Source organism: Microplitis demolitor, chromosome 2, assembly GCF_026212275.2.
Source record: "Microplitis demolitor isolate Queensland-Clemson2020A chromosome 2, iyMicDemo2.1a, whole genome shotgun sequence".
Classification (NCBI taxonomy): Eukaryota; Metazoa; Arthropoda; class Insecta; order Hymenoptera; family Braconidae; genus Microplitis; species Microplitis demolitor.
This window is the reverse complement of record NC_068546.1, coordinates 17,854,952-17,880,037: the sequence shown is the minus strand read 5'-3', so window position 1 is coordinate 17,880,037 and position 25,086 is coordinate 17,854,952. Positions and strand designations below refer to the sequence as shown.

The 25,086-nt window shown below is 32.4% G+C and overlaps 3 protein-coding genes across 11 annotated transcripts in view; 2 read left to right on the top strand and 1 right to left on the bottom strand.

The window, feature by feature from the left end:
* LOC103568660 (protein-tyrosine sulfotransferase) overlaps positions 1-6,718 on the top strand; it is a 184,675-nt gene extending 177,957 nt beyond the window's left edge. For all 4 annotated transcript variants that reach the window (XM_053742787.1, XM_053742788.1, XM_053742789.1 and 1 more), the window contains 6 exons: positions 2,314-2,447; positions 2,822-2,930; positions 3,057-3,251; positions 4,160-4,413; positions 4,504-4,701; positions 6,413-6,718. In XM_053742787.1, the coding sequence (XP_053598762.1) occupies positions 2,314-2,447; positions 2,822-2,930; positions 3,057-3,251; positions 4,160-4,413; positions 4,504-4,701; positions 6,413-6,533 (1,011 nt within the window). In that variant the 3' untranslated portion in view covers positions 6,534-6,718. The remainder of the gene's footprint in view (positions 1-2,313; positions 2,448-2,821; positions 2,931-3,056; positions 3,252-4,159; positions 4,414-4,503; positions 4,702-6,412) is intronic.
* Positions 6,719-9,496: 2,778 nt separating this feature from the next.
* On the top strand, positions 9,497-17,234 carry LOC103568695 (dnaJ homolog subfamily C member 28). The gene is made up of 5 exons (XM_008545652.2): positions 9,497-9,767; positions 9,832-9,963; positions 10,033-10,125; positions 10,206-10,559; positions 16,830-17,234. The coding sequence occupies exons 1-5, from the start codon at positions 9,636-9,638 to the stop codon at positions 17,232-17,234; spliced, it is 1,116 nt and encodes a 371-aa protein (XP_008543874.2). The 5' UTR covers positions 9,497-9,635.
* Positions 11,613-16,331, bottom strand: LOC103568661 (uncharacterized). 6 transcript variants are annotated; one of them, XM_008545613.2, is made up of 4 exons: positions 15,047-16,322; positions 14,627-14,681; positions 14,416-14,558; positions 11,613-13,099 (listed from the first exon to the last, which is right to left on the bottom strand). In XM_008545613.2, the coding sequence occupies exons 2-4, from the start codon at positions 14,638-14,640 to the stop codon at positions 12,702-12,704; spliced, it is 555 nt and encodes a 184-aa protein (XP_008543835.1). In that variant the 5' UTR covers positions 14,641-14,681; positions 15,047-16,322; the 3' UTR covers positions 11,613-12,701. The 6 variants fall into 6 exon arrangements, 5 of the variants coding, with proteins under 5 accessions (XP_008543835.1, XP_008543838.1, XP_008543834.1 ...); XM_008545616.3 differs by having other exon boundaries at positions 14,633-14,681; XM_008545612.3 differs by having other exon boundaries at positions 14,416-14,681; positions 15,074-16,323.
* Positions 17,235-25,086: the final 7,852 nt, after the last annotated feature.

The window sequence follows — 25,086 nt, the reverse complement described above, 5'->3', positions numbered from 1 at the left end:
AAAGAATATCTATACCGGCGGCGATGTTATTTTAGAACCGGTCTAGAATATTTACACCGTCGGCGGCGTTATTTTAACATCGGAGAATTTTTTTTTAACATCGGTACAGAATATTTACACCGGTGGCGGCGTTATTTTCACACCGCTTTCGGTGTTGAAATTTAACACCGCCGATTTTAACACCTACACCACTTGGACTTACCCCGGTGATTTTTTACAGTGTAATAAAAATATTAAATTATTGCACGACTCATGATGCGAAGCATCAGAGTGTGCTTTACGATCGAAAATTTAATAGTTATAACGACATAGTTTTCATAGGAATATTTTATATTTCGCCACAATATAAAATGATATTTCGTAATATGGTTGATGTAAATCATATGACAGTTTGTCGCCCAATGAAACTATTTTAATGGTGGAAAAAGAAAATCTGTTACTTCAATTTATAAACGTGAAAGTTTTCATTTTTAGCTGCAAATAATTTTTATAAATTATTTCAGATGAATGTAAGTAAACGAAGCTCGTAATTATTTCCGCACTCAATATAAATACCAAAACATATATGTTTTGGTTAGGTCTCTTATAAGAGACCTAATTCACTATAAATAGTAATCTAATCCGTTAGTTTTTCCTACGATTTCACTTTGCGAAGTTTTTTTATAATTAATATTTTCCAAAATTTCCTTCGGAGTGAAACTTACTCTGAAGGGGCGTGAATAATAAAGAATTATCTATTCCGCAAATTTTTTACAATGTAATTTATACCCGCATCTACCCTATTATATATGTTAAAAAAACGAGAAACCGGAACTCTCTCACCACCTTTGTCCCATAAAAAATGATAAGAAATAAATCTCTAGAATCTTTCACGACAAATAATCTAATATGAATTTTAAAATACCAATTTATATGGTAAAAATAAAATTAAAATAAAAAAAATTTCTAAAGTGACATGTAAATATCAACGGTGAATTTAAATTATATATGAATAATTATCACTAACTAGTGTAAAATAACGTACGTCATTATAGAAGCAGACAAGTCGTGGTGAAGAGGTAGTGAGGTATCATTATATGATAGAGTTGCACATAGTTACTAGATAGTACTTGTAGCTAGTATGTGTGTGTATAAATTACTCATATCAAGGAAATGCTTGGAGGAAATTATCAAGCACTTATGTGCACTACATATGCATCTGGCATAAAATTGACGTTAGAAGGGAAAGGTACATTACATACAAATTGCGCCGTCAGAGTTATAGGGCAAAGCGTCTCGGGTTATTCAGTAGTAAAGTCGACTTGGAGTCAGCCGTAAATTATCGTCTCAAGTTCAGTCTATTGTCCGTTATTAAATTAATATCATAATGGTTGTAATTATTATATCTTTTATGAATTATTAAGCTGATAAGATCGGCTATTATATTTAATAACTGATTTTAATTGAAAAAATTTGTCCAAAAGTTGAAGAAAAATTTTTAACTTCCCGCTAAGAAAATTATTAATTTTCAAAAATTCGGGAAGTTATTGGTTCCATCCCGATTTTCGAAAATCGAGTTTTCATCAGATGTCGACGTTTTGAGGTCCTCGGAAGCTATTCTGACTATTTTCAGAAGGATGTCCGAGTGTCTGGATGTGTGTGTGTGTGTGTGTGTGTGTGTGATGTGTGTGTGTATAGATGTAAACTCTTAATGTCTTTTTAATGAACTGACCGATTAACATGTTTGAGGTGGCAATCAAAAGAGTTTGTTGGCCGTCAACTTTTCTGAAGATTTCAAATCGATCGATCAAATAGACTCTAAGATATGGAAGAAAAAAAAAAAAAAAAAAAATTTTTTTTTTGTTTTTTTCAAATTTTTCAGAAATGGCTCGATCGATCAATTCCAAATTCTAATCAACACAAGAATTCAATAAAACACGTCGATTGCCGCCTCAACCATCTCAATCGGTTCATTCGTTCGAGAGAAATCGATCGAGACCGAAATAGTGTAAAACGGTTTTCTTCGATTATCTTTGAAGCGACTCATCCGATCAATTCCAAAATTTGATCAGCTCTAGGACTCAATAAAACGCGTCGATTGCCGCATGAATTATCTCAATCGGTTGATTCGTTTGTAAGATATCGTGGGAGAAAGAAGTGCTAAAAAACGGTTTTTTTCCTAAAACAATAGCATGCAACAGTATTTTCGACAATGTTTTCAAGCTCAAGGAGCTCGAAAACTGCGGGAAGTTTTGGGGCTGGCCTGCAGAGTCAACCGATAGATCGATTTTTTTTTATGATTTTTGTGTAAAGTTTTTTTTTCTTGTGTTGCAGAAATATATCGTTGGAAGTTTAGATAAAAAATCATATATGTATGATCGAAACATGCCATTAATATTTATTGGTGGAGTTCCAAGATCAGGGACAACTTTAATGCGGGCAATGTTAGATGCCCATCCAGATGTAAGGTAAAACAAAATTATATAAATTTTATTAAACTAATTTAAAATTAATACAACTTATAAGTATAATATATATATTTATTAAATCCTCACCAATTCGTAAGTTTGAACTATTCGCGCATTCCTTAATAAATCAATTAATAGTAGAGTTAAAATAATCTTTTAATTTTTTTTTTTTCCATCGGACTGAAATTGATAAATTCAATTTTTTTAAAATTAATATTTAAGAAATAGAAAAAATCCTACAACCCTAAATGAAAAAAAAAAAATATATATATATATATATATATATATATTTTTTTTTTAACACATCGTAATATTTGAATTATTGTTCAAAATCTGAATGCACATGAAATTATAAAATTAATAAATAATTATAGATGTGGACAAGAAACACGAGTAATACCTCGAATACTTCAGATGAGATCTCACTGGTTAAAATCCGAACGTGAAAACGTTCGTCTAGTTGAAGCCGGTATTTCTAAAGAGGTAACTTAATAAATTAATTACCACCATAAATTTAACAAACTCATTTAAACTTTTGTATATTTATATAATTTACGCATGGTTACTCTCGCTAATTAATAAACGTATTTTTTTATTTTTCATCATCAGGTAATGGATAGTGCTATTGCAGCATTTTGTCTTGAAGTTATTGCACGACACGGAGAACCAGCACCGCGACTATGCAATAAAGATCCTCTGACATTAAAAATGGGCTCTTATATGCTCGAGTTATTCCCAAATGCTAAATTTTTATTTATGGTTCGTGATGGCCGTGCAACCGTTCATTCAATTATATCCAGAAAGGTGACCATTCATTTTTAGTTATCAGTTAATAATTACACACTTCAAACGTTAATTAATACTGATACAATTTTAATTAAATCTCTATTTATATTTTATACTTATCTAAAATATCCAAAATATTTAGTTATACATCCAACAATAATATCCTTTGATCTAGTCGTACATACTTATGTGCAGAAACACAATCAAATTCTCAAAACGCAATAAATTGACTAAATTAACTCTTATTTTCCCTTTAGAATTCTCTCAAATTTAGTTCTATTGACAGTTCATTTTTAAATCATGTCCGCTAATTATATAGTGATTTGCTGACTGTTTTCTCTTAGACAAATAAACGCCTCCAAATTTTTGTGTATCACATAATCGAAATTTTCGCTGTTTAAAGTTTATATTCGGCACCTAAAAATACGAGATGTCATAGCGTGTAATAGAGAATTGTGACGTCCATAGTTGTGCAAAAAATATTTTTTGGTTGCATGTACTTTAGCTAGCGTGCAAAAAATATCAAGGACTTATTGAGTCATTTTGTGACAAAATTGTTCATATATTTGTAAGTGCCCTTTATTATGGGCCGAAGAAATTTACTCGCCTGAAGAAATTTTTTGCATTATGAGTTAAAAACGAAAATTTTTTCTAGTTCTAAGAAAACTTTTATTTTCATTTCATAGGACAAAATTTTTTTTGCGCCAAAAAATCCTTTTTTTCTGTGTAGTTTAATATACAAGCTAGTGTTTAATGGAAGAAATACGAAACAGTTAATTTGTTTAAGGTTTGAAGTGTGACTTTAGACCTTATTTCCTTGCATACATTAAAATTTTTTTTTTCCTTCTTCGCTATCGTTCCTATTGGGCCACGTGCCACTTACTGCTGTAACATGCATTTATATTAATAAGATTATTTGTATGTAGGTAACGATAACTGGATTCGATTTATCATCGTATAGACAGTGTCTCACGCGATGGAATCACGCGATATCATTGATGTATGATCAATGCAAAGAGGTGGGTCCAAGTCGATGTTTGATGGTACCTTATGAACAGCTTGTACTCCATCCACGTGATTGGATGAAAAAAATACTCAATTTTCTCGATGTACCCTGGAATGAATCTGTTCTACATCATGAAGAATTTATAAATAAACCTGGTGGTGTTCCACTTTCAAAGTAATTTTTAATTTTTAATAAAATTTAGTTATTTTTTAAACAAAATATTATTTTATAATTTATTTAATTGATCAATTAATTATATTACAGAGTTGAACGTTCTTCTGATCAAGTTATAAAACCCGTGAATCTTGAAGCTTTGACTAAGTGGGTAGGACACATTCCAGACGATGTTGTCAGAGACATGCCAGACGTAGCTCCAATGCTTTCAAAGCTTGGCTATAATCCCTATGAAAATCCTCCTGTTTATGGAGCACCCGATAGTCTTGTTAGCGATAATACAAGAAGGTATTTTTTTAATTCTTATTAATTTTACTTATACATTAGTTTAATAAATGTTTTAAACCTAACACACATCAAAATTATTCTAAGTACTTTTTTGTTACTGAAATTTCCAAATAACACAAAAAAAAATTTAACGATAATTCTATTGAAAATTTAAGCCCATTCTTAGACAGTGTCTCATTTTTCTAAAATATCCAATGACCTTTAATTGCCAAATGATCATATTAAAATTTTTACTTATTTGTATATTTATTTTTCATTGTTAAAATTAAAAATTGAGGATGAACAAGCACTGTAGTTTTAAAACGATTCAGGCTTGATTTTTTTATATGCGATTCAAATACATATAAATTAATTATGAAAGTTTGAGAGGAGGTAAAAACTTGAGGTTATGTAAAGAGTTAATTAAAACTTAAGGTCGTACTATCGGTTTTAGAATTGACGTTCAGAATTTAATAAAACTTAGCAAATCGGTACATTATAATAAAATAATGAACCAGTTAAATTTTCAAAAGTCTACAGAGAACTGAAAAAAAAGATATTAATATTAAAAAATGTTTGTGCTTACCATCGATCTGTATGAGAAATCACAGAGTTTATGTTATTTCAAAAAAAGTAATGTTCAGATTTCAATGAAAGTGGTATCAATGGAAAGAAAAAAATGTTTAAAACATTTTGGTTAATCAGAATCTGAGTTTCAGAGCTTGTGATAAGAGTAATTAGTAAATAATTAAAGAAAACGTGCTAGGTTACTTACATACATGTGGCAACGCCGCCAAGAAGGTTATGACGTGCGCGAAATAAACATGTATCGAATGCAGTATGTGGGGATATCAGTGTTATGCACATTTTTTTAGTACAAAACATACGTCATATTATTTACTAATACAGTTACATTATTAAATAAAGCAACATGTTATTTTAGTAAATAAACGTAAAACCAAGAACTTGTATAATAGATGTTTGCGCTATAGATTTTCGCGCATAATCTCATATTTTGAATGAAACTGAAATACTGTGAGCATACTTCTATCTCTTTTGCTTTTACGCGGCATTGGAAATATTAATACTACGGAACCCTGGCGGATCCGAATGAAGGTAAATTGCAGTAAAATATGGCAAATTACAGTATTTTGTGGTAAGTTGCGGTATTATGCCGTAAATTGCGGTATTTTACGGTAAAGATACGGTATTCCACCATAAATTTGTGGCAATCCTACAGTATTTATCGGTAAAAGTGCGGTATTCCCCCGTAAACGTGCAGATTTACTGAAAAATTACGGCGTTTTACCGTAAAGTGAATTATTTCACTGTGTTACAGTAAAAATTCACATATGGCGGTAAATTGCCGTAAATTGCAATAATTTACCGCATTCTGCCATAAATTTCTGCAAATTACTGTAACCTGCCGAAAATTTGCAGTGAAACACAATATTTTGCGGCTTAATACGATAATTTGACATAATTCAGACCCACTAGGAAGTCAAATTACACAAAGCACACATTTGATATTTGTGGTATCGATAGTACTACTTTAACTCAAATTGATTAAATTTTTAAATAAAACGACCAATTAGTTATCGAATAGATGTCACTATAGTCAACTGGGGTGTTGTTTCAATCACCTTTGGCTCGCACAAATTTTCCAATTTATTTTTATGAACTAAAAATTAAATAATAAGAAAAAATAATGAATAAATGTTATTTATTACAGAGTACTTGCTAATAATGAAATTTGGGAAGCTAAAGTTAAACAATTTGCTCTGGAACAACGTGGACCTGTGCCCATGATAACTGACGACGATGTAACTTCTACGATATCAAATGAAGCGTGACAAATAAAATTTTTGTTAGCTGTTTAAATGTTAAATAAAAGAAATTAACGAAATTCCGATAATTAATTTGCTATTTATATTTATAAAATTATTATATTTTAAAAGAATCCAAATAAATAATTACAATAATAAGTAAAAAAAAAACTATTTACATAAATATAAATAAATAAAGAAAAATTTATATACTTCTATTGTTAAATTTCTCTCCAGATCTTGAAGATCCTGCACTGATAATATATATTATTTTTTTATAGTATTAATTAATTTGCGTAATTTATAAATTAATAATGTTAATAATAAAATAGTTTTAAAAAAATAATATACAATTTATAAATTAAAATATAAATAATAAATTAGTTGAAAATAATGGCCAGTTATTTTTAAATTTATTTCGAGCAGTTCAAGTTTTTTTTTTATTATTTATAATTTAGAAAAAAAAATACATATATATAATGTAAATTTAATTGAATTAAGTGCGGGTGCTATAGAAAAAAAAATAAAAATATATATATATATATATATATATATATATATATATATTTTCAATTTCAAATTCCGGGTGAAGACAATTTTTATAAAATATTAAATCTTAATTACAATTACTTCGACTTTTTTAAGAATCGATACTTAATTCATAATTTATAAATATATTTATATATATAACATTACTATGAAAATGAAATAAAAAATACAACCGATATTATGCTCTACTCACGCTGCATAATTTATCGAACGCACGAATAATTTATAATGTATATTTAATTATATAATTTATTAATTACTAACATGTTGCCATACTCAAATATTAATCAACTCTAACTCTAAAGAGTAGGTAATTAAATAAATAACTTTCTTTACGTGATATCCAAACTAATAATTTGTTAATTATTAGAAGAATAAATAAAAATTCTAAACTATTATTATTTTTATTATTATTTTAATTTCATATTATTAACTGTACAGAACTTTAAAAAAAAAAATTACAGAGTATGAACATTTGTAATAAAATAAATATTGATATTGTGTTAACTAGAAAGATGTGTGTTAGTATAATTAAATGACATTGTTAATAAGTTTCATAATTTTAGCCCTTGAAATTATTTCGATTTTAATTCATTAAATCGATAGCTAGTAAATAAAATTATTTGAATGTATTAATGATTATAATTAAAATTTTATTTGTAAATACTGTATAAGATAATTTTTTTTTTCATAACGAAAAACTATTACAGCGATGTTAATAACTCTATTGTCTATCATAATTATAAAAATAAATTATTTTAATAGAAAAGAAAAATGAATTATTAAATTTCACAGAAATTTAATTACAGTTCAAGGTTGTTTTAAACAATTCCTTCTACAACGCTTTTTGTTATGATTTTGAAGCTCCTCCACTTTTTCAGATGCTCAATTAGTCTGTTACACACCAAGAGAGGAAAATAGGACATTCCAACCGGCGTGTGTAATAGGTTGTAGCACACGCGGATTGGGATTCCCTACTTTCCTCGGTGGTATGTATAAAATTTTTTCACCAGATCTGTACCCAAAAGTTTAAATTTTGATTTCTGTTTGTGGGAAGAATGGCGCATGCGCTAATTTTTATCATTTGCTTTCTCATAAGTGAAAAAAACGTCTTTTTTCCCTCTGAACAGGGTAAGAATTTAAACTTCCGGGTTTTGGTACAGTTCTGGTGAAAATTTAATGTCATGACGCTCGTTATAAGCATCACTTCTTTTGGTTTAAAAGAAAAATTTTTATAATAATAAATTTTTGTCCATAAATGTTATTTCACTTTGATTTATACGGAATTTATTCGTAACAAACGACTTGAAACGATTCACATACATAATGCACAGATGTAAAACATGCGTCAAAAATTAAGATGGAGGGGGAGACTAAATTTTTTATTTTTCTAACAATATCTTCCCTTACAAACCCTGACGGTTGCTTATAACGAACGGGCTGTATTGTATTTGTCCTCATACTGAAATTTTAAGAAATGTTGGCACCAGTCCCAACTTTCTAATTTTTTATTTAGTGATGATTTTTGTTGATTTTATCAGCGTGTACATTTAGCGAAAAAATAATTTTCAATCAGACTGTCAACTAACATTTTTTTTTGTGAATTTTAAGAAGGTCCACTAGTGTGACCGCCCGAAATAAATGATTTTTGAGAATTTTTTTAAAGAAAACTACTGCATGAAATGTTTTAATGTTTTATGGGTATATGATGAATACAAGATACAATTTTTGAACCGAAAAATTCATTATTCAACGAGTTCTTCACAATCTCCCAAGGCTCCAAAAAAAAAAGTCCTCCCACTGCTGCAGTGATGGCGTCCTTCACCGTTCATGATATAAAGAAAACCAAAAAGTTAATTAAACTAGAAGGTATTTCCCATACCATGACTTTCGGGCTAAGAAAAAAATTGAAATGTAACAAACTGATAGAGTTTTTTTAAAAAAAAATTTAATTTTGCGCGAAAATTTGATGATTTTTGGCCTGCCAAAATTACATTTTTGATTCAATCGGAAAACTGGAGGTTCATGGTATGTAGAAACATATAAAAAAAACTGCAATTCGAATCAAATCGATCGTATGATTTGCCTTCGAGTTATAACTCTAGTAATTTTGAAAAATGTATTTTCGAGAACCGATAAGCGGCTGCTCTTCAGATAGCTATAATTAAAAAAAACTATTCGAGATATGCACTTAAAATTTCAGTATGTTATTTTTGAAGGTATAGACTATGGAAATATACAAAAAAAATTGATTTTCTCAAAATTTCACACGTGTAGTCCCTTTTAATAATAAATCACAAATAAAAATTACTCATAAATAAAATAAAATTTATTATAAAATAACTATTCAAACAATTACTTATTGCTGATAATAAAAATCCCAACACGTTCATTTGCTGTTACTATTGATTTCTTCAATTTTCAACATATAAATATACAGATGTAGCAAACATATATTTATAATCACATGTGCAATAGTGACATAATATTATTTTTCTAATACACTACTCCGCAATAAAATAATTGAAATTAAACTATTGATTAATTAATTTGGTTATTTATTGAGATGCACAAATAAAAATGTTAATTAAGCCTTTAAATTGTTACTGTTCAAAAACGTTATCAATAAATAATTTAAAATGTCTTTGTTTACTGACATTAAATGGGAATTCAAAACAATTTATTCGTCGCAAACACCAGACATCATTGAAGGTAAAATAATGAATTAATTATTCAATCATAATTTTTTTATATAATTAGTTAATTAATTGCTTAGAAATCATACGAAACTCTTGGGCTAAAGGAAAGTTGCGAAGATGAAGATTTAAGACTAGCGTTCGTACATTTAGCTAAACAATATCATCCAGACAGTGGATCACCAAGTGCTAACTCAAATAAATTTTCTGAAGTATTTATTATTGATTATTAACTAATTAACTAACTAATTAATTAATGTATGTTATTGAAATGATCATAGATTGAAAGGGCATATAGATTAATTCAACGAGAAAGAAATTCCCGTAAGGATGATACTAATTCGTTACCGGATGTTGAAGAATTTGATATCAAAGTACAGCAGTTTATTATTTATTAATTACGCTAATTGTTTATTAATACAGTTAATAATTGATAATAAATTTTGTTTCCAAGCATACAGCACCACAACATCGTAATTATTTAGCTTATGATACCGGCGTTGGGACACCATCAGAAAGACAGCGAAGACATACTGTTGAAAGAGCTCAAAAAGCTGTCGACAATATTACGGAACACAGATTGAAAAAAATAAAAGCTTGTGAGAAAAATACTCTTGTAGGAATGGAGAAACATCGAGCGGGAGATTTTAAAACACGGTTTGGTATTGATCGTTTAGTTGAAGATTTAATTCAAGAGTCTATTAATAGAGGAGAGTTTAGAGACCTGCCTGGTATGGGGAAACCCCTTAAAGATCGTGCTACTGCACAAAATCCTTATGTTGATTTTGTAACACATAAATTAAATGAGGTAACTATTAGGGAAATAACAATTACTTTAATATATATATTTAGGTGTTTCAAAATAAACATTTCTTCTTTGTTTTTTTCAAATCTTGTGGTCTTAAAAGTTAGTCTAAGGTATTAGAAAAATCCTCCCAAAAAAGTAGCTCGAAAGCTCAATCCTGCTAAGAGCTCAACGAATATTAATTTTCTCATTTAAATTACACGTAAAAAAAAAAAATTTTTTTTTAACTTCCCGCTAAGAAAATTGCAACTTTCAAAAATTTGAGAAGTTATTGATTTCACCCCGATTTGTGAAAATCGAAATTCCTACAGATGTCAACGTTTTGAGGTTCTAGGAAGCTATTCTGACTAAATTCAAGACGATGTCCGAGTGTATGTATGTATGTACGTACGTATGTAAATATTCTGTAACTTTTGAACCGATTTTGATTTTCGAGGTGTCATTCGACGCTGCTCTTTTAGAAGGATTTTTTTATACCCAAGACTAACTTTTAAAACCATAAGAAAAAAAATTTTTTTTTTTTTTTTTTTTTTTTCAAAAACAAGTTGAAAAGTTTCATTTAGATATAGCAGTATAGCTGTGAAAGATAGAGCTCTTAATATTAAGATCAAGAGGTTTCGCATCGCACTTTTTTATTTTCCGTAAGAGTAATATGGAATTCATTTTTTTTCTTTGCGTTTTCTGATTTTTATAACTAAGTAACAATGAGTTTTTAATTCTTTCATAAATCTATTCGTTCAAAAGTTGTTAGAGCTTGAAGTCAAATTTACATTAAATTTCGAGATTTTTTTACTTTTCCAATGAAACTATCAGACTTATCACAAAGTGTCATATGATCTTTTTTGCATAGAATTTTATTCCTTACAAATTATCTCTGTTAACGTTTTTTGAAATTCCGCATTGTTTCTTAGTTATTTTCATTTTAATACCAAGCTCTTAAAAAAAAATAATGTTCTGATTAATTTCAAGATCTTGAAATTAAAATGAAAATAACTAGAAAACATTGTGGAATTTCAAAAATCTTTCACAAAGATAATTTGTAAGGAATAAAATACTATGCAAAAAAAAATAAATGACACTTTGTGATAAGTCTAATAGTTTCGCTGGAAAAGTAAAAAGATCTCGAAATCAACTATAAATTTGATTTCAAGCCCCAGTAACTTTTGAACAGATTAATTTATCGAAAAATGATAAGAGACTTTCTTTGTAGAGTATATAATTCCTTATAAAAATATATCTTAAGCTTATCCGTGTAATGAGTCATTGCCAAGGTATAAAATTCTAAACTTAAAAGTCTTTTTTCCCATGTTATTCAAAAGGGAAATAGAATATTGCGATGAGCGACCTCTGAATATTAATATTAAGAGCTCATCTTTTCATAAGCATCTTATTTCACCTGCCTGCAACTATTTAATAGGGGATTTCGAGAAAAAAAATAGTCGATTTTTTTGAATCAGTCTAATATATATTTATAATTATTAATAAATGATCATTAGTATACTACAACTTAAGAGAAAAAACTAGAACATACACACGGACTGCGATGTCCTACCTTCTGCTGTGGTTTTTGCCATACCTGCAGCGAAAGTTTAAATTTGTAAGGACTAGGCTAACAAGGGAGGAGTGTGGTATCTTTAGATGGCGCTATTGTAAATTGTGTGTGCTCCGGTCGCAACGTATCATTATAAGGTCACTCACTCTCATTCTGAACCTCTAAGCTAACACGTGTATCAGTACTGTTTGTTAAAAATAAATATACATAGTTATATACGTATTCAGGGTCTTAAATATTATAAGATAGTTCACCCAAAATACACCACAAGGTTCACAATAAATAAATGCGATTCGTGCAGGAATGGAATGAAGTCAAAAACTAATTTAGCAGGCAGAAACTAGAGAGTTTGTTCCCTTGGAAAGAAACTTATCAATTTCTACCCACCCCATGTAACTTCCGTACGATCCTGAAGACTATCGTCAACGTTCATACCTGGTAGTGCCTGCTCACTGCTGTCAATGCTCGCTACCGGTTCACCCGAGCCTTGAATATTGTCTCTACAAGCCACGTCTCTCCAAATAGCGTGCTAAATCACTCGTTCGTCGTTCTATACCTTGACTGCAGGTTCTTATTTGATCAGCATGGCGCTTCTACAACTGATTATTAGTGGTCTCGACTAGATATGCAACAGGACTCAGTTGCTCAATGATAGTTGCCAGCTCCCAGGAATTGCTCCTGTAATCTTTGGCCATGACCTTCGTACCATTCGCGAACTGAATCACACGACTTCCCGGTGCAGTACGTTGTTGTGCTAGTTTCTTGCACTCTATATCGTATCGTAGCATCGGCCGTATCAAATCCAATCGCGTTCTAAATTTACGCCCGATCTGAAGCTCGGCGGGACTCACCGCAGTAGTCACATGGGGGGTGGCTCTGCTGTAGAATAGATACCGTACCAATGCCTCATCTTGGTCATACTCCGATTTGACTAGAGCCTTCAACTTCTTTTTGAACGTACACACAGCATTCTCTGCAGCGCCATTAGATGCTGGATGATATGGTGCCGTGAAAGAAAATCAGCTGTTTTATTGTCGACTCCTTTAATATATCTAATAAAAAAATCATACCCTATAACAATATTACAGCGCATCGCTGTAACCTACTCGCTGCCATGATCGGAATGCCTTTCTTTGACCCAAATATGTAAACTAATGGTTTGTGATCTGTCTTCAATATAAAACTTCGACCAAATAAATATTGGTGAAAAGTTTCAACTGCAAATATAATAGCCAGGGATTCCTTATCATTCTGCGAGTAGTTTTTTTCTGTAGCAGTCAATACCCGTGATGCAAAAGCGATTGGTCTCTGCTCCTTTCCCACCACATGAGCAATAACTGCACCAACTCCTTAAGGAGATGCATCACAGGTAACTTTGACTGGCAACGATGGATCGTAATGCATGAAAACCTCGTGCGAACGTAGACATGCCTTAATCCTATCAAATGCGACTTGGTGTTCTTTCTACCACATCCAAACACATTCTTTTTTAAGTAATTGATATAACGGCTCTACGAATCTCGAATAGTTCCTGATAAATTTCGAATAATAATTGACCATCCCTAGGAAAGAGCGTAAATCTATTTGATTTCTAGGAACAGGTATCTTTTAAATTGCACTTGTTTTTTTATCGGAAACTCCCACGCCGTTTTTACTCAACGGATATCCCAAAAAATCTACTTCTCGTGCGTATAATTGGCATTTTTCTGCCCTAACCGTTAACCCACAATCTTTGAGTCTCTCTAAAACTAACTATAAACGTTTTTCGTGAATTTCTGATGTTTCTTCCCAAACCACAACATCATCATAGAAAATAGCTATATTACCAATGTTCTTAAGAACATTTTCGAATTCTGGAATAATCCTGGAGCTGGAGTAACTCCATAGCATAATTGGTTAGATGCAAACAAACCCATATGGGTTGCAATCGTTACTAATTTTTTTGAGGCTTCATCTAACTCTAGTTGCTGATACGCGCTGTCTAAGTCTTTTTTTGAAAAACAAGTCACCCCTTTAAAATTTGCAAATAAATTCATAACTCGCGGTCTTGGATGCTTGTTCTTTTTAAACTTTGGTTCAACGTGATTTTATAATCTCCACAAATTCTAATTTGACCATTGCTTTTCATAACAGGAACTATTGGAGTAGCCCATTCACTATCAGTTACAGGAATTAAAATATTCATTTTAACCAAACGTTTAATTTCTAATTCTACCTTCTCTTTCTAGGAATAAGGCAGCGGTCTAGGTTTGCAGCAAATTGGTGTGACATCATCTTTTAATTCCAACTTAAACTTTTTTTTATTACATTTCCCCAATGTCTCCGAGAAAACAGCTTGAAATTCTTCGATTATTTTTACTCTCTTTTCCTCTTCTTCCACAAATTTAATTTCATCTGACCAGTTTAAAACTCTTGATAACTTGAAAAGTCCGAATTCATTTATTCGATTCCTGCCAATAATAGGATTATTATTACCATTAAATACAAATAATTTTAAATTATATTCAATATCATTTACATTAACCTTAACATTTATAGTCCCTAGTGCTTTCATTGTACCTCCCTGATATGATCTGAAAATTCGATTAGTTAATTCAAATTTTTTAGTATTAAAACAATTCGAATTTAATCTTTTGTTTTTCAATTAATAATTCAACTAACATATCATTATTACTTAAACTATCTTTACTGACTTTAATATCATTGCATTCATCCACACAAAATAACTTCTCCAAATCGCTCGATAAATCTAAATCTTCAATATAATTTTGACCTTATGCATTGTAGGACATAAAACTTTTTCTCTTATTACTATACCGAAGCGTATTACGATTATCATTATTATACTTATTATTCCTATCTCTATTTCCGCTTTTACAGACGTAAAACAAATGCCCTTGTTTCTTACATACATTACATTTACAATCTTTATACCTACATTCACTTAATACGTGATTATCTTTACCGCAACAGAAACACTTCCTGTTAAACTTTGTCGGAATCTTCCTTTCTCTATTGATGTAATTAAAATCTGTTGGCTCCAACTTCTGCATTGTGGAATTTTCCATTCTCAGGACATCCTTCGTTGCTGATTCAAAGGATGTAGCTATTTCAATGGCCCTTGTGTATGTCAAGTTCATTTCTCCTAATAGTCGTTTTTTCATCGCTCCACTCTTTAGGCCCCATACAAATTGGTCCCGGATATTTGATTCTAAACTCTCTCAAAAATCGCAGTGCATCGATCATCTAACTGTCGATATTCTTTCAGTGATTGTACTTGAGGCCGGTTTAAGATGATCCTTCATAATTTTAACTAGATCTGTGAAGAGTTTTGTTGATGGCGATGATGGTGCATATAAATTCCTTAACAGTTCATATGCTTCTAAACTTAGAGATGTAATGAAAAGTGACTTTTTACTATTTTCACTCACACTATTAATTTCCACATAATGATCAAAACGTTCAATCCAACCGGTCCAATCATGTAATTTAAATTCACTCATATACCTATTTTGCCCATCACAATTGGTGTAATTTGTTACGAATTTTACCTCGTTTCCGTTAACCTGAGTTCCTCCAGTCACAATTCTTCAAGTTGTTTCTTCTCTAGCTCCAATTGTATACACCTTTTTGAAAATTTTTGCTTTTCCCCATTTAACTTTTGTCTTTCTCTCATCATTGCTGCACGTTCATTTTCTAAATATCTCTTTTGCTCTCCTACCCACTTCGCCATCTTTTCAACCTTTTCTTTCGATATTTTGCCACGTTAATGTAAAATGCCGCCAACAATTTACCTTGTTATAATTGTATTTTTATTAATTACTTATTTCCGTACCAATTTTCTTTTCTGTTTTCTCCTCGTCACCAATTGTGGTGTATTTTGGGTGAACTATCAAATAATATTTAAGACCATGAATACATATATAACTATATATATATTTATTTTTAACAAACAGTACTGATACACGTGTCAGCTTAGAGTTTCAGAATGAGAGTGAGTGCCCTTACAACGATACGTGGCATCCGGAGCACACACAGTTTACAATAGCGCCATCTAAAGATACCACAAACTTCTCAATATCTATGTCATTCCAATAACCAACTAAACTGACAGCATTGTTTAGGAAAATTTAATAGTATATTATACACCGAGGGGGGAAAGTAAGACATCCCAAACTACGTCTTTAATTGCCTATTTGAAGCAAAACGAAGGTGGATTAGGACGTCTTACCTCTGTGATGTTATACGATTTTCACCAGATCTGCATCTGAATGTTTAAATGCTTGCCTCTGTTTGTGAGAAGAATGGCGCATGCGCAAATTTTTATCATTGGTTTTCTGATAAAAGAAAAAAACGTTTTTCGTCCCACTAAACAGGGCAGGAAATTGAACTTTCAGTGTAAGTATGGTAAAAAATAATATGGGTTCTAGTATAAAAAATAATTACATTACTTAAATTTGCATATTTAAAATATAGAACTCTTTTTTTGTTGCGCTATTGGTTAGAAACTAGCCTATTTTGACTGGCTCTAAGCATAAAAACTCGCAGTATAATTGCAGGTTATGTAGGAAATATAGTGCATGGCACGTGATAAAACACGATTTCTGACTTCGGGTGATGTCAGCTCTCGCTTTTGACTCAAGCAGTCAACTTCACCCTTAACTGATATCGTCTTGTGCTATTACTTGCTACACAATCGACTATTCATTATCATTTTTCAGATATTGATAGACAATGGTTTTGTACCAGAATGGATACAATTGTCAAAAGAAATACGCGAAGAAACAAAAGAGTTGGAAAGTAAATTAACTACAATTCGAAATGAATTAGGATCACTTCCATTATCTCTTGAGAAGGATAAATTATGGAAAAATACTTTAAAAAATTATCAAGAGATTGTTAATAATATAAATAAAAAAATAAATAAATTCAATTTGCTTGTACCAATTCTTCAAAAACAAATGCTCTTAATAAATTTAAATAATATAGCGAAAAAAATTCTTGATAAACCTTCATGTCTTTCTGAAGGTAAAAAATCGGAAGATAACATGATAATTCAAAATAATTCTGTACCAACAAATTTGATGGATTTACTTTTTTCAGCTTTCGATCGTAAAAAAAAATAAATCATCTCATAGTTTATTAATAAATTTAAGTTTTGTATAATACCTATGATTGGTTCTTTAAAATAATAGAAAAATATATATTTTATATAAGTATTTTTTTGTAATTTATTTTTTTTCCAAGTTTGCTGGTATCCCAAAATACTCAAGTCAATTTATATTTTATTAGACATAAAAAAAATTTTTTTTTTATAAAATAATATTTTTAACTTCCCACTAAGAAAATTTTCAAAAAATTCGGGAAGTTATTGGCTTGGATCCGATTTTCGAAAATCCAAATTCAAAGAGATCTTGATATTTTGAGGATCTAGGAAGCTATCCTGACCAATTTCACGATGATGTCCGAGTGTATGTATGTATGTACATACGTGTGTAAATAATATCTATAACTTTTGAACGGATGAACCGATCTTGATCATCAAGGTGTCATTCGACGCGGCTTGTCGATATCTAGAAACTGAATAAAATTGAGCTTGATCGGTAGGGCTTCTTCAGAGATATTCCAAAAATAAATTTCTTTCAAAAATGTTTTTTTTGGATAACTTGTGTGCTCGATGGATTGATTCCAAAGCCAACTGGACTGTGAAGCTCCATAAACTGCGTCGAATGTCACCTCAACCATCAAAATCGGTCCATTTTTTCAAGAAGAAACCGTTGCCGAAAGAATAAAAAAAAATAGCATATTATACAACTCGGGCAAGAAAGTAAGAAATGTTTCAGATCTCATGTAATTGTTAATCAAGGCGAAGCCGAGGTCCTGTTGCGTCCTGTTGCAGCACTTATTTTTTTCCGTGTAGATAAAGATACACAAACAAAAAAAAATAAAGCGCCTTGTCATCACGATAGCGCCCACAACTCTTAACGGATCTTAATGAAATTTTATACACTTCATTTATTGGACGATTACCTTGATCAAGTTCGAAGATGAGCCCAATCGGTCGATTAGTTCGGAAGTTGTGGGTGTTTGAAATTTTTTCTGATTTTCATAAAAATGAATTTTCTGGCTTTATCCTAAAATAACTTTTGAACCGAAAATGATAACTCAATTCTGTAAAAAGTATCTCAAAATTTGAACGATTAGCTTTAATTTTCACTGTAATACTTGATTTTTCAAAACATCTTTTCTAACAATTTGATGAAATCGAAAATTTCACAAAAAATAAAGAAAACTTATTTTCGCAGCTTAGTTATCTAATAACTTCTAAATAATAAGGCATAACCCATTCCCTTAAAGTTCATGTTTAAGCTTACAAAATAAATATTAATCACACTATTGTAGCTTTATTGTATTTACATACATAAGAAATCTACCTTTCCATTCCGGGTAAGGCTGGATGGCTCTTTTTCATTAGGCAAATAATTTTATTCTATTTTGTATAAGGCTTTGCCTCTGAATCCTACCGGAACTTTGCCCCTGGATCCCTTAGAGGTATCCATTTTTCACGAAAGAAATTAATAAGTGAATTGATGGCTACGTAACGTTTGACCTGAAGACAAATTACCTGCGACAAAATATCCGCAAGCCAAAATATCTATAATTAATATACTATCAGATAATATGCTAACAACAATTATTGTTATTCAATACAATTTTGTGTGTGTGATTAAAAAAATACACCCACACATAAAAATGTGTGAAAAATAGCGTTTTTTTTTTTACGAATTTCGTGTGTGTGCGATTATAAAAATATACCCACACGGAAAAAAGTATGGAAAATAGCGGAACTAGGTCCCTGGACCCTACGAGGCTTCACCCCTGGACTCCCTTATTAAATTACTCTTTTTTTACGGGGAAAAAAAAAACAAAGAGACTTTTTTTCCTTTCTTATTTTTTTTTTAATTGATTTTCGGAATAAATTGTCGCACTATAAATCTTCTGGAACCACTCAACAAATTTTCTTATTTGTTACTTTAATTTTTACATAACGGCAAAACTGTAATGTTGACAATTTTAAAGAGGAATAAATGATTTTTGAAGAAAAGAACTTTCTTTTAGCAAAAGATAATAATTATTGTACATTTTGATGTGTTTGATTTACATGTCCACCACCAACAGCAAGAGCCCGTAAATTAACAGGCGAAAAAGTAGCAGCCGCAAAAGCATAAATCAAAGAACGCCTAGATGCTGGCATCATCAGACCTTCTAGTAGCAAGTATGCCAGTCCCATTCACATGACACGAAAAAAGGACAGCAGCTGGAGAATGTGCGGTGGCTATAGAAAATTAAATAGCATTACAGATCCGGATCAATACAGCCCTCCACTCATTCAAGATCTTTTTCCACGGCTATCGAACAAGAAAAGATTCTCCAAAGTTGACATGCAGATAGCCTACTTACAGTTGATGATGGATGAGAAAGACATTGAAAAAACGGCAATCATCAACCTCAGCAAGTGCATTTTTAACCAATTAGAAATTAAAGTTCTCGGCTACACTATCAATGAATATGGATATACTCCCACCAGTGAACGTGTAGACGCCATCGTAAAGTACCCAAAACCAAAAACGATCTCAGAACTACGCAGATTTTTAGGCATGATCAATTACTATCGTCGCTGCACTCCTCAAGCTGCACAACTGCAATTACCTCTCAACAGCTATCTCAGACAACCCATCAAGAGTGACAAGACAAAAATCTCCTGGAGCACTGAAGCTGAAAAAGCTTATGAAGCGTACAAACGTGAACTTGCATGAGCCACGCTGCTCTCGTACCCATCACAAACTGCACCAATCGCCCTTACAACTGACGCATTATCCACTACCATCGGTGCCAAACTAGAACAATTAGATGGTGAAAACTGGAAACCAATTAGATTTTTCCCCAGAAAACTGAGCATGACGGAGCAAAGATACAGCACATACAATCGTGAGCTTCTTGCCATCTTTGCATCCGTGAAATTCTTTCACCACTTATTCGACTGCCGACAATTTGTGATCAAAACAGATCACAAGCCACTGGTCTCCGCTTTCAAACAAAAGCTTGATAAAATATCAGAACGCCAAATACGTCAACTTGACTATATTTCTCAATTTTCAACGGATATAGTCTACGTCAAAGGAGAAGACAATGTAGTCGCTGATGCTCTTTCACGGATCAACGCCATTGAGATGCCCTCAGTTCTTACTCCACTTCTGTGATATTCCAATCTACTGTGATATATCTTCAGGAATCGTCAGACCTTACATACTACAGACTCTACGTAAGACAGCATTTGATACCATACATAATCACTCACATCTAAACGGGAAAACCACTTCAAGACTCTTACGCAAAAAATTCATTTGGCCTGGAATACATACGGACGCAATCAAATGGTCTCGTAAATGTCTGGCATGTCAAAGAGCCAAAATTCATCACCACAACAAACTGAAACTCAATCGCATCGAGATCCCGGACAACAGATTCATCCATGTGCATCTAGACATCATCTTCTTACCTAAAGTCAAAGAATATCAATATTGTCTGACAATAATTGACAAATTCACCAGATGGCCAGTAGCTGTACCCATTGCTGACATCACTGCTGACACTGTATGCAAAACCTTTTACGAAAACTGGATATGTCACTACGGAGCTCCAACCAAAATTACCACGGACCAGGGTACTCAATTTGAGTCTGCCCTTTTTCAAGCTCTTGCAAAATCAGTAGGAGCAGAAAAAACAAGGACGAGATCATACCATCCGAAATCAAATGGTATCGTTAAGCGAATGCATAGGACTCTCAAGGCCGCTCTTATGTGCTCACAATTCCTAGAAAAACACAAAGAGTACACGCGGGTATTAAAACCAACTCCTACTGCTCATCACAATCAAGCCCGCATCTTCATTTTGAAAAATCTGGACACCTGCTCTCATGTCTTCGTACGGTGTGACCTTGTCAAAGCACCCCTCGAAGCTCCGTACATTGGACCATACAAGGTTATTGAGCGCACAACTGACAGAGTATATAAACTCGACATAAATGGCGAAGAGAAAAACATCTCCATAGAACGTCTAAATCCAGCCTACATCAGTAAAACGGATGACAATGAATCGGTTCACGCCGCTATATCTACACCTCAACATGTCCAGCCACATCAACGGGGTTCGATCATCATGGATAAACCCAAGCGCACGTACACAAGAAAAGTCACATTCAAATCTCCCGCCGAAAGTCACTTGGGGGGAGTGGATGTGGCGGTCCACTGAGCTCGGTCACGCCTCTGCTGACCACCAACGCAAACAAAACTACCTCGACGCCACCATCGGACCAAGAAAAAATTGCTGGCCAGGGCCAGTGTGATATCCTATCACGGTTCGTACAAGCGATTAAAGCGACACCGCGTAGAGTACGAGATAAACGCAATCGCGCGGGATTATTGAGAATGTATCAATTTAATAATATATAATTTAATACCTAATTTAATAATATAATATATACTACTTTATTTTAGTTGTTGTTTATTATACTTTTGGGAGTTTCCAAACTATTTATTTAAGCTAGGTCTGGTCACTTAAGTTATATTCCTTACTCTCCGAGATCATAAAATTGTAAGATCTCGGGAAAACCCACGGTCTTGAGAAACTTATTTTCACAAGTCTGTCCTTTTATTTAAAAGATGGAATTTGTCCTAGACGTAAGCTTTTTATTTTTTTGTAAACGTAAAATATTTATAAATATTGTAACTATAGTACCTAAGATAAAACTAGTTAAGCCGATTAGAGACCCCAATAAAACTTGGGAATCTCTAACGTCGACAAAAAGGCAAGTCCGGAGCCATAAAACATCGCACCCTGGGAAAACCCTTAACCACGCTGGATAACCGCACAGCTGCAGAGTGGACGAAGCCAGTGGTTAAGAGGAGACCCGATTCTGCCGCTCACGTGACGTCAGATGGACCAGCCCCTGGGACGGGCCCAACCCCCACTCAAGCTGCCAGCGCGGACTTGCCATAATTTTAAGTTACCAAAAATCAGAAACATTCTGTAAGTCGAATCGACAAGCCGTAATTTTGTAACTTGGTCGACAGAATATAGACTCCTTGAATCTTAGTTATTTATTAATCCTTTCCATTTAGAAGAACCCTTAACATAGTTGAATTCAATTTATTTCTCAATTATATTATTAATAAATACACCGCGTTCTCGAAGTTGAATATTTTAATATTCCCGGGCGAATCGACTCCGTCGATAAAAAAAAAATCAAACTGAAATTAAATCCCTAGCCAACCGCTAGGAGGAGGCGATAACACCAGCATGTGGCGGACTCGTAGCCTCGCTCACACCTCTACTGCCGAGTCCAGCAACGAAAGCTACCAAGACGCCGCCCTATCGTCCGGAAACAAAAACACTTAATTAAAACATACTAGCGCAAAAACTCAACACATACATACACAAACACACATATACCTAGTCGCTACAGCTCTAGCAACAATTCCTTACACACACGACAAGTGCAATTATACAAAATCCTGTAAATATTGAGAACAAATAATATATTGTACGTTAATTAAATAAATAAGTAATTTATATATTTTGGGTAATCCTTGAGTTCATTATTTAGTGTGTCTGATCCCCCTAAAGACCACAAGCAACGCCTTAAGTGTTCTTATTAATTACTAAAAAACTAACTACTGTTCAGTACCTACGGCTATAGCATTCAAAAAAGATTCAAATTTTTACTAGTGTATTGTTGCTAATTTATAATAAACGAATCTCTATTATTCTTAACCACAAGGTCATTATTTTATTATATATATATAGTGTATCATTGAAGAGTAACCCACATCTTAGTGATCTATGCGACAGCCGGTGACTAGTCGCATCACTAATTCGCAACTTACGAGGTCGTTGGCCAGTTATCGACGGGAAACAAAATACAAATTTAAATTATTTAATTCTACAGGTTTATTAATTCGCCCTGTTACAAATAATAAATATAAATAATTTGAAAAGTTCAAATTATTCGAACGTTGGAATTCTTTCCTTACACTATAACTTAAGTAGCACAGTGGAAAAATTCCGGCCTAGCAAGCATCTGACCCGATTTGGCGGAGTGAGAGTGCGCGCGATAGGCAGTTGCTCGTGCGAGAGAGAGAGGTCCGAGCGCGTCACTCGTTTTCTCGTCATATTTGAGATACAAAGAAATACTATGATACCTTTTTTGTGTATTTTTTCATTTTAAACATTTTGTTTTCTTTACACTGCCCCAACAAACCAGCGGTTCGGGAGTTATTTCGATTTAAACAATTAAATTGTTATTAACAATGGTTTGCACCACCTTTCAACAAAACGGACCCGATTTTTGTGATCCTTAATTCAAAATACATAAGAAACCGTTGAGCTTACCCGGCCTCAACAATATGTATACGGGCTCTCCTCTTCAGCCGAAGGACTAATATACATACAATCATTTATTATTATTTTCTTAAAATGTTCTCACAATTAATCCAATAAAATTATAAAATGAAATGATTAATAAAAAAATGCCAGCCGATCATTACAATAGTGTGGTTACACGATGGGTAGCACGTCGTACTTCCCCCCCCAGAAAAATAACCGAGACAATAGTTTGAACTTTTTACTTGAAATTATCCGAGAATTCTTTTGTTTCGGTCAAGATTATTTTTAACATTTTGTGTGTTGATTTCACAGTAACATATAAAAGTGTTACTTTCGTGTAAAATAACATTTTTGTGTGTTAAAAAATCAATCGATTGTTACAGTTGAAACAAGATAAATATTGTATGTTAAATTGACACACAAAAGTGTTGAAAATTCAACACTCGAAATTTCAAGATACGCTTTTTTTTACACTTTGACAATTCGTTTTTTACTGTGTAGAACACATTTAATATGTGTTAAAATAATACGTTTGTTACATGCTTGGTCTTAGAGTGTACAAATTTTGTATGTATGCAATTAAAAAATGTACCCGCATATAAAAAGGTGTGAAAAATAGCGTTTTTTTTACGAATTTCGTGTGCGTGTGCACAATTAAATCAGTATACACACACAGAAAGGGTGTGAATATAGCGCCCTTTTTTACGAATTCTGTGTGTGTGCAATTTAAATAATATACCCACACATAAAAAAATGTCAAAAGTGGCACTAGGTCCCTGAACCGAGGCTTTATCCCTAGACCCCCTAATTAAGATACTCGTTTTTACGAAAAAAAAAAAAAAAAAAAGAGAGACTTTTTTCTCCTTTCTTTTTTTTTCACTGATTTTCGGGATGAATTGTCATGGATGAATTGTCTTGGTCCCAAAAAGCGCCAGACCATGTGGCGGGTTTTTGTCGAGAGTGTTTTGGTTTGCGAGTATTTCGGCATCGGGTATTTTATCGCGAGTGATTTATTTTCGGGTCAAAGGTCGTGTCACCGAATTCCGAATTGATAGACATTGAAAGACATGATACCATCAAATTGTAAGGCCAAGTATGAAGCTCCCCATGAAATCGGTAGTCAGCCGATAAGTTGATTTGCCAAGTCTATTTTTCCAGTCTATTTTTTCCAAGTCTATTTCTTCCGGTCTATTAGTTCCGGGGCTATTTTTTCCAATTACCCCCAAAAAGTTCCCAATTATGTTCCACTCAAGAAAAACTGATGTTGGGTAACTAATTTTTGCGTTGGGCTTTCCCACCAAGTTCCCAATCAGGCCCTAACTTTTTTAAAACCGTCATCCCAGACAGTATTCAAGTCGGAATGACTGCTTTTCGACGTCTATTTGAAGGAGTCCTCAAGAAGTCTTATGACGATTTCTTAAAAATGTCATTTTTAAGAACTCTTAGTTGAGAGTTCTTGAAGGTTCCATAAATAAGACGTCAGTTTTTTGATGTCTAAATGTATTATTCTTTTTTCAACTTCTTTATAAAGTC